Raw genomic sequence first — 12044 nt, 5'->3', positions numbered from 1 at the left:
TTTAACAGGAAAATGCAATTTCAATGGGCAGAATTGCGAAAAATCATGCCAAGTGCGCAAACCCCCAAATAAAAGAACCATATCAAAAGAAAAATTGTGACAGAATGTGTGTAATATAGGTTCATTGGTGTTATCAGAAAGCTATATCCAATATGTATAGTTCTAGGGAATACGGTGGAAAATGTCTATAGTGTTATTTCAGACAATGGTCTGTCTTTGGAGATATCGACGCCGTTTTGACCCTGTGGGAGAATGGGAAGGTCTTATCAATGGACTAGGGAAACTAATCGGAGAGGAGAGAAAAGAGCGCTAGGAAATTACACATGGTTCCAAAGGAATGGATGGAGAATTGCAATATCAAAGCGAACTCCGCGATTGGAGAATCGCAGTGAGAGTGGCGTAGTCGATCGTCAGTGTCTCCAGGCTGCGGGGCACTGCGCTCGAACTACAGATATGGTGTTCATCCCAGAACGAGGCTTGGAACATGTAATGTCCTCGTGGATTTGGTAAGGTGGGAGGAGTTGGGGTTTGTCAGGGGGAAGCTCTGTAAGCACTGGAAAGGGTGTAAGGAACCAACTACTTTGTTGTCAACTCTTTATGTAGGTTTCTCATATCCTCCACCAATGTTTGTATTTTGTGAGAGAAAATTCAATATGCACTACTTTTCTCCGCCACTTCTGCCATCTCCAGGTATACCCACTTTTGCAAATCCAGTTGCGTTTTACATCTGTGTGTGTGCGCATCCAGAAATGTACATATGGTTTATGTACACAGCACATATACGGAAGATACTACACCAATAGATTGTATTGTTTATGAGTGACAACTGGTGTATGCACCAGCTTTATTTCTACCAAAAAATAACCAACTCTTTATTTTTATGGAATGTTCAAATCCCATTCATGTCTACAATAAATTCTTTATGAATCAGTTAATCACACCAGGGACAGAACACACTTTGCAATCATAAAATATGTCCCGTTGCAAAGGATTCCACTTGGTGCATAACTGAGGGATGTTGGTTCATTCTTTATACTTTAACTGTGCCAGACATGTTTCCTTACAATTAGAAATAGATTGAAAATTATTCTAGGGCTCTTATTAGTGAGGAGATCTTCGCTAACTTACCAGTTTATCATTCATTGTCTACTGACTGAGCAGGGCATTCATAGACTCCTATATCTCTACAAATCCCCTGATGTATGACAGGAGTTCATTGCTCCTTGTTGCTTGTGAGAAAACCAGCCAGCAAAATGCAAGACTCTCAAACATTAGTCCACTTTCCATTACTCTGATCTCCTTGCTGAAGTACTCTTGAACTCGGACCTATAGCGCCATCTCTCCCATTGCTTCCAGCAATGATGTCCATTTCACCATGACTTGAGCACCATCATCATGGAATATCAAGACAACCCATCATATACCTTCTGCTTTGCTGGGTGTTAGAACTGGGATTTCTGGTTGGCTAAGGCTGCCGCCAAAGCCAGGCAGAAACCACCATTCTAGTGAGGGCAAGGGAGTCACACGCCAAGATAACCCCTGCTCACCCCCTTGGTAGCTTGGCACGAGCAGACAGGCTTATCCCGGAGGCAATGTGTAAAGCATTTGCACACACACACAACAGCAACAACATCCTAGGCACACCACAAAAGGATCTCCACACAAGGTTATATAAAAATAACTTCTGTATTGTCAAAACACATCAGATAGTAATCACACATGTACATTGTGCCATCTGGCACGGGCAATATTCACAAGGGATTATGTACAAGACAGGGCCACCTGGACCACTGTCAGGAATCAGCACTATTAGAACTAGAAATAATGTTAGAAATAGTAAGTTATAGATCATAGAATAATAATCACTTTAGCACACAACCAGTAACTACTGGTAACAGGTAAGTACCACCTACGCAACCCTAACCACCTTAGGAAAATATTGCGCAAGGAACCAGGACCTCACTAGCAACACCTGTACTAGGAGAAAACAACCACCTAAGTATCACAATACCTGTAGGGGTATAAGCATAGGAACATTACACATGATGCCTTAACATTCAGACGTGTAGGGAAGGAAAACACATGATGCATCAAAACATTCAGAGGTGTAGGAACAAGCAATTGCGCAAAACTCACAGGAGCCACAACCTGTGGCAGTCCCTAGACCCTCTGGCCTTGTTGGGGCTTGGTCGCCCTGTGTCCCAGTGTCAGGGGGCCTAAACGTGGCAGCTGCCCACAAAGTGCTGGGCAGCTGTGTAGACCATGATGGGCCAACGCTGGAGCCTTGCAGGCTCTGACCAACTGACTGTCCCCTGAGCCCTCGGGGGCTCTTCACACAAAATGGCCCCACCGTTGGAGCTCCCCTCCTGGGGACTCGAAATCTCACAAATGCCTCTGAGCCTCTCTGGGCTTAAATTAAACTACCTGCACCCTGAGCCTCTCGGGGCTCGTAACTCAAATCGGCCGCCAAGAGCCTCCCGTGGGTTCGGGAATACACCTGTGCCCCCCGGATCGTTGGAGTCCCTCACGAGGGAATCAAAAGGAAATAATGCCAACAAGAGCCTCTGCGGCTCAAAAAGGAACCGGCCGGGATTCGGTGGAGCCCCCCCCTCTGGGGGCTCGAGAACAAGTGCGGCCCGACGTTGGAGCCTCTCACCGCTCTGCTGAAATGCCCGCGTGAGCCTCTCAGGGGCTCAAGACAGCGACACCCTGCCACACGGAGCCTCTCCTAGCCCATTTCACTTACTGGGCTACTCTGGTGGGGGCTCCTTGCGGGTTTCGCGCTGCTCCTCTCTTCACCCGGACAGGCTTCTAGGGGCCGGGTGCTGTTAGTGGCGGAGGGCGGGGCTCTCTTCCTCGGGAGAGCCCCGCGGGGGAACTAGCACGCTTCCTCTCTGCTCCAAGCTGCGGGGGCGGGACTTCCGGCCGCCTCTCCCGGGGCCGCGCCGCGATTGGCCGGCCAGCAAGCTGCTTCCGGGTCGCCGTGGGCAGCGCGGCGGCCCGAGGGAATACTCTCTTCGTCGGTGACCATCCGGGGTGGGCTCCCGGTCGAAAACAACAACAAGGCGAGGTGGGCACTCGCGCGGGTCACCAAATTGGCAATTCAGCAATGGGTCAAATGCCGGGTGGGCACCGGCCAATGCACATAAAGTGCTCCCAAGCGCTAAAGGTCAGTACAGCGTTTCCAGGCGCTTTAGAGACCAGAAAAGTGCTCCCAGGCGCTAGAACAAAATAAAGCGCTCCTAAGCACTAGAAAGAAATCATCAGCGCTCCCAAGTGCTAGGCAGGAGGAAAAGCGCTCTCAAGCGCTAGGGGCCAAAGGAAAGTGCTAGGGCAAGCAGAGAACAACAAAGACCATCGGGGGTCCAGGACCTCAGCAGTCCAGGGGCTGGGCAGGGCCCAGGGAGACAAGCCTTCCTCTGGGCCCCAGCAGCAGCATGCCCCTGGTAGATTCGAGTTGGGAACAAGAACATTTTCAGAGTGTCACAGCACCCTTTTTATACCCAAAATCCTTTGTCTAAAGGTGCAGGGTGGGGGAAAAACCAGGCGCAGCTGGTTTGGGAGCACCCTTGATGTGCTCAGCCACCCCTCCCATTCACTAGTCAGGACAGGGTCATCAGTCGCACCACAGGGGGCGGAGCCAGCATTGTGTGGGGAAAACCCAACCCCATTCAGGACCCAGGTGCACTCCTCCCCTCACATCAGCATGCTAATCTCAACACTCACCACTGGGCAGACCCATCCAGACATCCTGGAGCCAGGCTCCAGCCAATAACGTGTCAGCACACTCACTACACACGCACACCCATGTCTAGAAGTGGCACTTCCACACTAGACACATTCATGCCGCATACATCATTACGCAGCATTCAATCTCACGAGTCCGCACATACCAAACTCGACCCTGCGCTCCCCACACATCAGGAACTACCATGGTCACACATATTCCCCAGGCATTCCTATGGGAGGGCAGGTCACTCACCACACACACAGAGAGCTCACGCACTTTACACTGTACCACAGTAAAAAAGTGCGCAGAGACCTAAAATCACCAACACCAGGTTAGAGAAACAGGCTAGGCAAAAGCAAAAAGTTTTGGGGTGGAACCTGCCAAAAGGGCCAGGTCCAACACTGGGGCTTAGGCAGGAGCTCTGCCTTGCTTCAATCTATGCAGGAGCTGTGCTGAGTGTAGTCCTGTGAAGAAATGGTGGGTCAACACCAGTCACTCTTCTCTGGTATAATGCATCACTCCACAATTCAGTGTTTCCATGGCCCCTGTGAGCAAGAGGGATGTAAGTCAGAGCACGGAGTGATGGGTGAAGCTTGCAGTCAAAGAACAAAGGCCTTGCAAGAAGAGAGAAATACAGCAAATGGATGTTGTATGCCAGGATGCCCAGAATGACTAGTGTGCATGGGAGGGCTGGTGCTTCTATCTCTGCACATCCATCTTTGGATTGGCAGGATACTAGGATAGGCCCCACTTGTAATTTATTGGTCAGTGGTTTGCTTGATCACAGTCAGCAGGGGATGCACCACCCACAGGGTCAGTCCAGACCACACGTCGGGTATTTGCAGGGCTGTGCTGCTGGTGCAGCCATGAGCTTCCATGCTAGCACCGTGCATTGGGGAACAGAGCAGTGGTGCATACTGAGCACCCTTGTGGCAGGCCCCCGCTAATTGCAGAATTGAGCACAACAATGGCCCCTTGCTGTGTGTGGCAGAAGTGAAATATGAACAAGGGCAACTTAATGTTCTCACTGCGAAAGATAAAGGAGGTGAGCCTTGATAAGTATGGCTAACCCCTGCTGAGCCCCAGGCTGAGTGTTTCAGCCAATGTGAATGGGATACAGGGCTTAAAACTGTGTACATGTGCTTTATTAGTTACATAGCCCAAGCCAAAACAAAAACCCTGACTCGGGTGTAAGCTGGCTAACACAGACATGACTTGTGGTAAATTTGGGGACACATTGCGGTGGAGGTACGTGCTCGGGGGTTGATCGTTTCAATGACGGCTGATCTTACATCTGGCATATGTTGAATTTTGATTGCTGTGTGGACCTGCTGGGCGTAAATCGGTGTGGGTGCGAGAGACCCCTATAATCTTACACCTCAGAAGATACCTCAACAACACATCCACAGGTTGGTGGATCAGGGATGGTGTCAAACCTCAAGTTCATAAGGCAGTATATCCCAAGATAAGGTGCAAAACGGCATATCAAAAAAGCAGTCATTTAAATAACAATAGACTCAGTAAGAGAGTTTTAGGACTGAATTAGAAATATAGAATGATTTATTACAAACATTCAAACGGTACAGTACAGGAATTATGCAGTGCAGTCGCTTACAGTCATTATCATAAAGGTTCTCAGTAATAGAGTAATACATAATAATAGTAAAAATAAAAATATTCCAAGTACCAAATGAACAGTAAAATCAGATAGAAATTGGAAAGTCATCTGGGGAAAAGAGTAGAATTTCAGTAAATCAGAGCATAGAAGTAATACGCGTCATATTGCCTTACCACCCAAGCACAATCCCACTACATGAATATTGATTCAGCCCCCTCTATCTAAATATATTCAATCAATCAATCAATCAAAGCATTTATATAGCGCACTACTCACCCGGAGGGTCTCAAGGCGCTGGGGGGGAGGGGGTCCGCTACTGCTCGAACAGCCAGGTCTTGAGCTGCTTCCTGAAGCCGAGGTGGTCTTGGGTCAGGCGGAGGTGGGTCGGAAGGGAGGTCCAAGTCTTGGCGGCCAGGTAGGAGAAGGACCTTCCTCCTGTGGTGGCTCTTCGAATGCGGGGGACGGCGGCGAGGGCGTGGTTGGTCGATCGAAGCTGGCGTTTGGGTGCGTAGAAGTTGAGGCGGCTGTTGAGGTATCCTGGGCCTTGGTTGTGTAGGGCTTTGTGTGCGTGGGTGAGGAGCCGGAAGGTGATTCTCTTGTTGACCGGGAGCCAGTGCAGGTCTCTCAGGTGTCCGGAGATGTGGCTGCGGCGGGGGATGTCCAGGATGAGTCGTGCTGAGGTGTTCTGGATCCGCTGGAGTCTCTTCTGGAGTTTGGCGGTGGTTCCGGCGTAGAGGGAGTTGCCGTAGTCCAGACGGCTGGTGACGAGGGCCTGGGTGACCGTCTTCCTGGTCTCGGTGGGGATCCATCGGAAGATCTTACGTAGCATGCGCAGGATGTTGAAGCACGACGAGGAGACGGCGTTGACTTGTCTGGTCATGGAGAGGGAGGAGTCCAGGATGAAGCCCAGGTTGCGTGCGTGGTCTGTGGGTTTGGGTGCGCTGCCCAGGGCGGGGGGCCACCAGGAGTCGTCCCAGGCGGAGGGTGAAGATCCCAGGATGAGGACTTCCGTCTTGTCCGAGTTCAGTTTCAGGCGACTGTTCATCATCCACTTGGCAACGTCTGTCATCCCTTCGTGTAGGTTGGCTCTGGCGGTGGCGGGGTCGTTGGTGAGGGAGAGGATCAGCTGGGTGTCGTCGGCGTAGGAGAGATTCAGAGATGGCAGAATAAACTAGCTACAAACAACAGTGAACTCCTGTGAATGAATGCAGTACAGCAAGAAGGCGGAAGAACCCTTGGAGGTTGAAGCATTACTGAATCCATGCCAGATAGTCTTCTTTAAGAACAATATCATTTAGAAATAAGCAAATATGACTTGCGTGACTACATGCAGCAGGAATAATATACAGTAAATGTGCAGGGTGAGATATTCATTTTTAAAAAGATGGCGTCGTGGCTCATTCTTAATAACGCACAAATATTATTAATGCACAAAACTTCAACATCTGATACTTTTAATTCCTTCTCTCCTTAGTGCTGGGAGACTCGTTTGGGTCAAGAGATGTATAAACTGCTGGTGTTCGACTTCCTTACAGTGATGGCTGTCATGATCATCGTGGAATTCCCTCGCAAGTAAGTGAAAGGTTTGCCTCATTCTTGGACTCGTACACCAGATACTCTGGCATACATGTATGTGTACTAGCATTAGTCTCTACATGTAGAGCACTTGACAATGGGTGTACCTGTAATGCCCTCCTGGCAGTGGATCTATGTATATTGACGAATGATCTTTGGATCTCTATATATTGTGCGTCTAGCCAATGAATGCTGATTTCATGGCCAGCAGAGTGTATAGTAAGACAAAGTTACACACAGACAGGTGGCAAACACTTTTAAAAAGAAAATCGTCAAAAAGTCAGAGATTAAGAAGGACTGTTGTTTAGAGGGGTAGTGACTATCATCTCTTTTTTTAAGAGGATTTACTTAACCCCTTCCATGCTGATGACGGCCCCGTCCGTCATGCAACACGATGGGCGTGTGCTGATGACGGCTGGGGGCCGTAATGAACCCGCCCACTCTTTAGAAGTGCCGCACAGGCGCAGAATCGCGGCCGTGCCCAAGGGGTTAATGATGATGGTAAGTCCGCCAGGCCTGGATGTTTTCAAAAGTTTCCAATAGGTGAGTGACATCCAAAGGAGAAGAATTGCTCAAGTGGCCTAACGGTTAGTGCAGTTGAACTCCAATCTGGGGAACTGGGTTCGAGTCTGGGCAATGATGCTCACAATCCTGTGATTCTGTGCAAATCACGTAATCATCCTGTGCCTAACAAAACAAGCATTAGAAATACAGCAGGTCTTGGATTTTTTTGAGTTAGAGCTATTGGCGTTGTAAATGGCAGTGTCTTTTATTCTTGTGTTATGAAGTGGAGGTATGTGGTTTGAGTAGAAATATGTGGGTTGAATTTGAATTGTTAGTTGTGTAATTGTGTGGCGTGGATTTGTGGAGTGTAAATATGTGGCATAGTGTGCAATGGAATTATGTGTGTAGTAATTATGTGATGTAGAGTGCAGTGGTGTAAAGTTGTGTATAGTGGTATAGACTGGTGCTGCACATAATGCAATGGAGTACAGTGGAGTGGCACAGATTGTAAAACAGTGGCTTAGAGTGGTGCAGTATAGAGTGGAGTGGCGTAGAGTAGAGTGAAGTGATTTAGAGTGAAATGGTAACGATTATAGTAGATTGGCATAGAGTGCAGTTTTCAAAAGCAGAGTGGCATAGAGTTGAGTGGTGCGAAGTACAGAGGGTGGTCTATCCTGGGGTTGTACAGAGTGCAATGGCAAAGAGTGCAATTGTGTATAGGGGAGCGTGGTAGAGAGCACTAGCATACAGTAGAGTGGGGCATAGTAGTGTGTATTTTAGCTATATTCCAGTGGCAATAGTTCAATCTGCAGGTTGTATAACCATAGTTAAAAGTTCACCTGTGGCAGATCAAATCCTCCTTCAACAGGTCTAACAACTATTTCCGCTTTATCATACCATGTTACTGCAAGTTTTAAAAGTCCTGATGCAACATTACATCACAGCCCAAAGAGATTTTTATTAACCCTGGGCGTAGTTTCCGCAGTGGCACTACACGTAGCTGCACGTAGTATACTTTGAACTACACGTAATACACAAACTGCGTAGTGCATAGCTGATGGCACTGTGTACTTGTCTGCACTATGCAATAATTGCAAATGGCATCTTGCACAGTGCCAGTTATGATAAAATATGTATCTCTATCTTTGTATGCTAAAGAGCATATAGTACTTTCACAAAAGTGAAACTGAAAAATTAGCAAGCAGGGAGAGAGGTGATGATTTTGGGATCCTTCCTAACCTAGGGAGAGAACCAAGCAGATGCTTTGGAAACAAAAAGCATATCTTGTTGAACCATTCGGTGGTGGTCCCATCCTCTTAGGACTACCCCAAGCACAGTTATTGGCAAAAAACACAATCCCAACCAAAGGCCCTGCAAAGCATTATGGGACGAGATTAGCCGTGGGCAGTGAATAGTATAGTATCCAATATCAAAATGATTCTACAAAGAACTGCAGTTCAACTAGTCGTTACTAGATGTCCCTCACGAGTCAAATGCAAAAGCATTGAAATTATTCTTACATCAAGCTGCAGTTCCACTAGTTGTTACTAGATGTCTCTCACGAGTCAAATGCAAAAGCTTTGTGCTTTAAAAAACGGGACCGTGACCTTTTATCTTGACACACAAAAGGGCGAACAGGAGTTTGTGGGCTGCATACATGTTCGCTTGGTGTTCATTCAGCAGGGCTAGGGTAGGGGCAGGCTGCAGGGTAAACAAGCATGGCTTCCCCAAACCTGTACAGAATGACTTTCTTTGAGAGTGATTTACCTGCTCCTGCTGGTGCTGGCTCCTGGACCCAGGCTGGGTTGTTCTTTCATGGCTGTCATTGTAGACGGTACTGCCTCACTTCCTCACTGCTTCCTCAGCGTTAGGAACCTGATTAGACATCAATAGCATACAAGCCTTTCTTCGTCCTCTCCAATTCGTATAGGAGAAAGCGGCAGAAAACAACAAAAGCAAGACCAGCATTTTCAATGCAATAGGACTCGCATTTACACAAGACCTATTGCATTGCAAACAGGATTGCGGGAGGGCAGGGGACAGGGGGCGAGAAGACACAAACAATGGGAGTGGGGGTGGGAGGGAGAGAAGGCAAGGACTGCTGGATGGGGGAGAAGGCATGACTAAGAGAAGCTTATTAAAGAAAATAGTGCTCACAATCTAAATAACACATACCGTGCAACAATCAAAGTAAAGGGGCCAGTAGCCATGGAAGTATACAAATGACAACATGGCCATAATAAGGAGGGACTAATTAGCCGCATAATCAATCAGAGGGCAGTATTTACAAAAAACAATGACATGAGCAAATTAAAAACATGGGCAGAGAGTAGGCAGAGCTTCCACTGCATACTCCATTACTGCATGCCTCGCAGAGCGTGCAGCGCATGAGCGCTGCCGCTATAGGCTCGACCTAAAATGTATTGTCTCCTTGTGTGACGTAACTGGTGCTCATGTAAAGCGATCTGATACCCAATACCTTCGGGTCATGTTGGCGCTATATAAAACTCAGAAAAAAGTATAGTTGTACGTCATCAGATTATTGGTGACCTATTGAGTGTCAGGAGAGGATCTTGCATGGATCAAGATACAAAGTGAAGGCAGTGTGGCAAAGAATGGAATACTGAAGTACCACCCGTGGTATGGGCCCTGGGCTAGAGAGGGAATTTCCTCGTTATTCATGTTGAGTGACTGTTTAAATACGAGATGGACAGTGCTATCGTTTGAAGGATAATATTGTGGTTTACCGCTTCAAGCACCGCTGACAAGGTGCATATGTGGAGTATATATACTTTGCTTTTTGATATTTTGATCATCAGCATTTTTGTCTTGATATTATGGTAAAATAATATTAAGGACTCAATATTCTGGTACTGTACTGTAAACCTCAACCTCAACTCTGACCTGTACTATGCAATTGTCAGCCCAGGGGCGTAGTAATTAGAAGGCATCATTTGTAATAGCACTTATGTTCATAATGAAGACTTTGCATTGCTTTTATATAACCAAGGTAGATATTCAAAAGCATCCTTCATTTTCTGCCCAAAGCCCTTTACCATTTCTAGATGGTCATGTTAACCTGTAGATTTGATTCCCTACTTTTTCAAAATATTTTAACGTGATGCAGAGAGTGCATGAATACCACCGCTTTTTTCTCTCAGAGCAAAGTTTGATCATGCCGTATTCAGAAGCCTAAATTTTCTGTATGTATGCTGCCATCTCCCCATGCGATTAAGATTATTTTTAATTTTTCTGAATACTTTGTAGAAAGGGGACTGAGCATAGGAATAAGTCCATGTTCTAGTAATAGTGGTGTGATCAGTTGCTGCAATTGTAGTAACTGTAGTAACTATTGTATTTCAGTTTCATAGTCCACTTCTTCTACTCTGTTTCTGTGTCTTTGACCTTTAGTATGATTTTAGATTCTTGAAATTGGTGGGTATTTCCTAGGCATGCAAAGCTAATCCATTAGAACTCAGAACAATCAAATGGGCAGATCTATAACTGTGACAGTGCTCCTCATCCAGGAGAACTCACCCTGGTGAGGAAGAACAGCTAAGTACTAGACGTATACACATCACGAGAGTCACTTATATTTGGCTAAGACAAATGCCATTTAATAAAAGTACTGAGAGCCATAGATAAACATACCTGGATTGTTTGAAAATGGGCACATGTTTATGTATTTAAATGGGTCTCCGACTGTAATTATTTCTATATGTTAAAAAAATTGTGATTGACATACAACAAGGTAGAGAGTTTAAAGCACATGTTTGCTGTCTCTCCTGCATATATTATTCTCTAAGGTACATAAAAGCAGTTGCATAAATCTGGACTTAAGAATAAAAAACCCTGTAGTTATGTATATAAACCTACCATCATGATATTGTCACATACAACCATAGTTGAGCCCTTTTATAATTCCATCATTGTAATGCAACTTTTCCAGAATTTGTTTATTCTGTATTATCCTTGTGCACAGAAGTGTGATAATATTGGCCAGTCAACACAACTTTGTTTTAATTCAGTTATTGGTACCACTTCAGAGCCCTGTGCTCTTGATTTACTCTACATAATTATTGGGTATGTATGGACCTCCGTGGAGCGTGTTGGTTTGCTGCCATCAATCCTTTCCCACCAAATGGTGCTCAGGCATTGCTCCTGTATCTCAAGATGTTTCTTCAGCACTATTCCTGTAACTCTGAGCAGTAGTGTCTTCACACAATACTTGTCCTTGACTGCTCCTGTAAATCTGACTTCTTTTATTTCTACAGGATGCTGGTGCAGCACTGCTCCTGTAAGCCTATCCAGCTTTGGGGCCAACAGGAGTTCCTGGTACCGCAGAATGTACTTGACATCATCTACGGACAGACTGTTTGCTGGATTGGAACCTTCTTCTGCCCCATGCTTCCACTACTCAACACTGTTAAATACTTTATCATTTTCTACACAAAGAAGGTAAGGCTTCATAAATCACATCTGGAATGTTTATGAAAATGTACTGTGCACAAGCGAATGGGCACTCAGCACAAGTAAGTAGGCATTTTGTGCAAGGACACCGGAAGAATCTTTGCATCCATATTCACATACAAACATCATTATTACACTCAAGATCAT

The 12044-nt window shown here is 46.3% G+C and overlaps 1 protein-coding gene across 1 annotated transcript in view; it reads left to right on the top strand.

Moving 5' to 3' along the window:
- Positions 1 to 12044, top strand: part of LOC144770500 (transmembrane channel-like protein 7) — a 345542-nt gene that overhangs the window by 238710 nt on the left and 94788 nt on the right. The window contains exons 11-12 of the mRNA XM_078655055.1: positions 6823 to 6920; positions 11702 to 11885. Of these exons, the coding sequence (XP_078511181.1) occupies positions 6823 to 6920; positions 11702 to 11885 (282 nt within the window). The remainder of the gene's footprint in view (positions 1 to 6822; positions 6921 to 11701; positions 11886 to 12044) is intronic.

Source organism: Lissotriton helveticus, chromosome 7, assembly GCF_964261635.1.
Source record: "Lissotriton helveticus chromosome 7, aLisHel1.1, whole genome shotgun sequence".
Classification (NCBI taxonomy): domain Eukaryota; kingdom Metazoa; phylum Chordata; class Amphibia; order Caudata; family Salamandridae; genus Lissotriton; species Lissotriton helveticus.
Note: the sequence above shows the minus strand (reverse complement) of the source record. Positions and strands in the feature narration are given on the sequence as shown.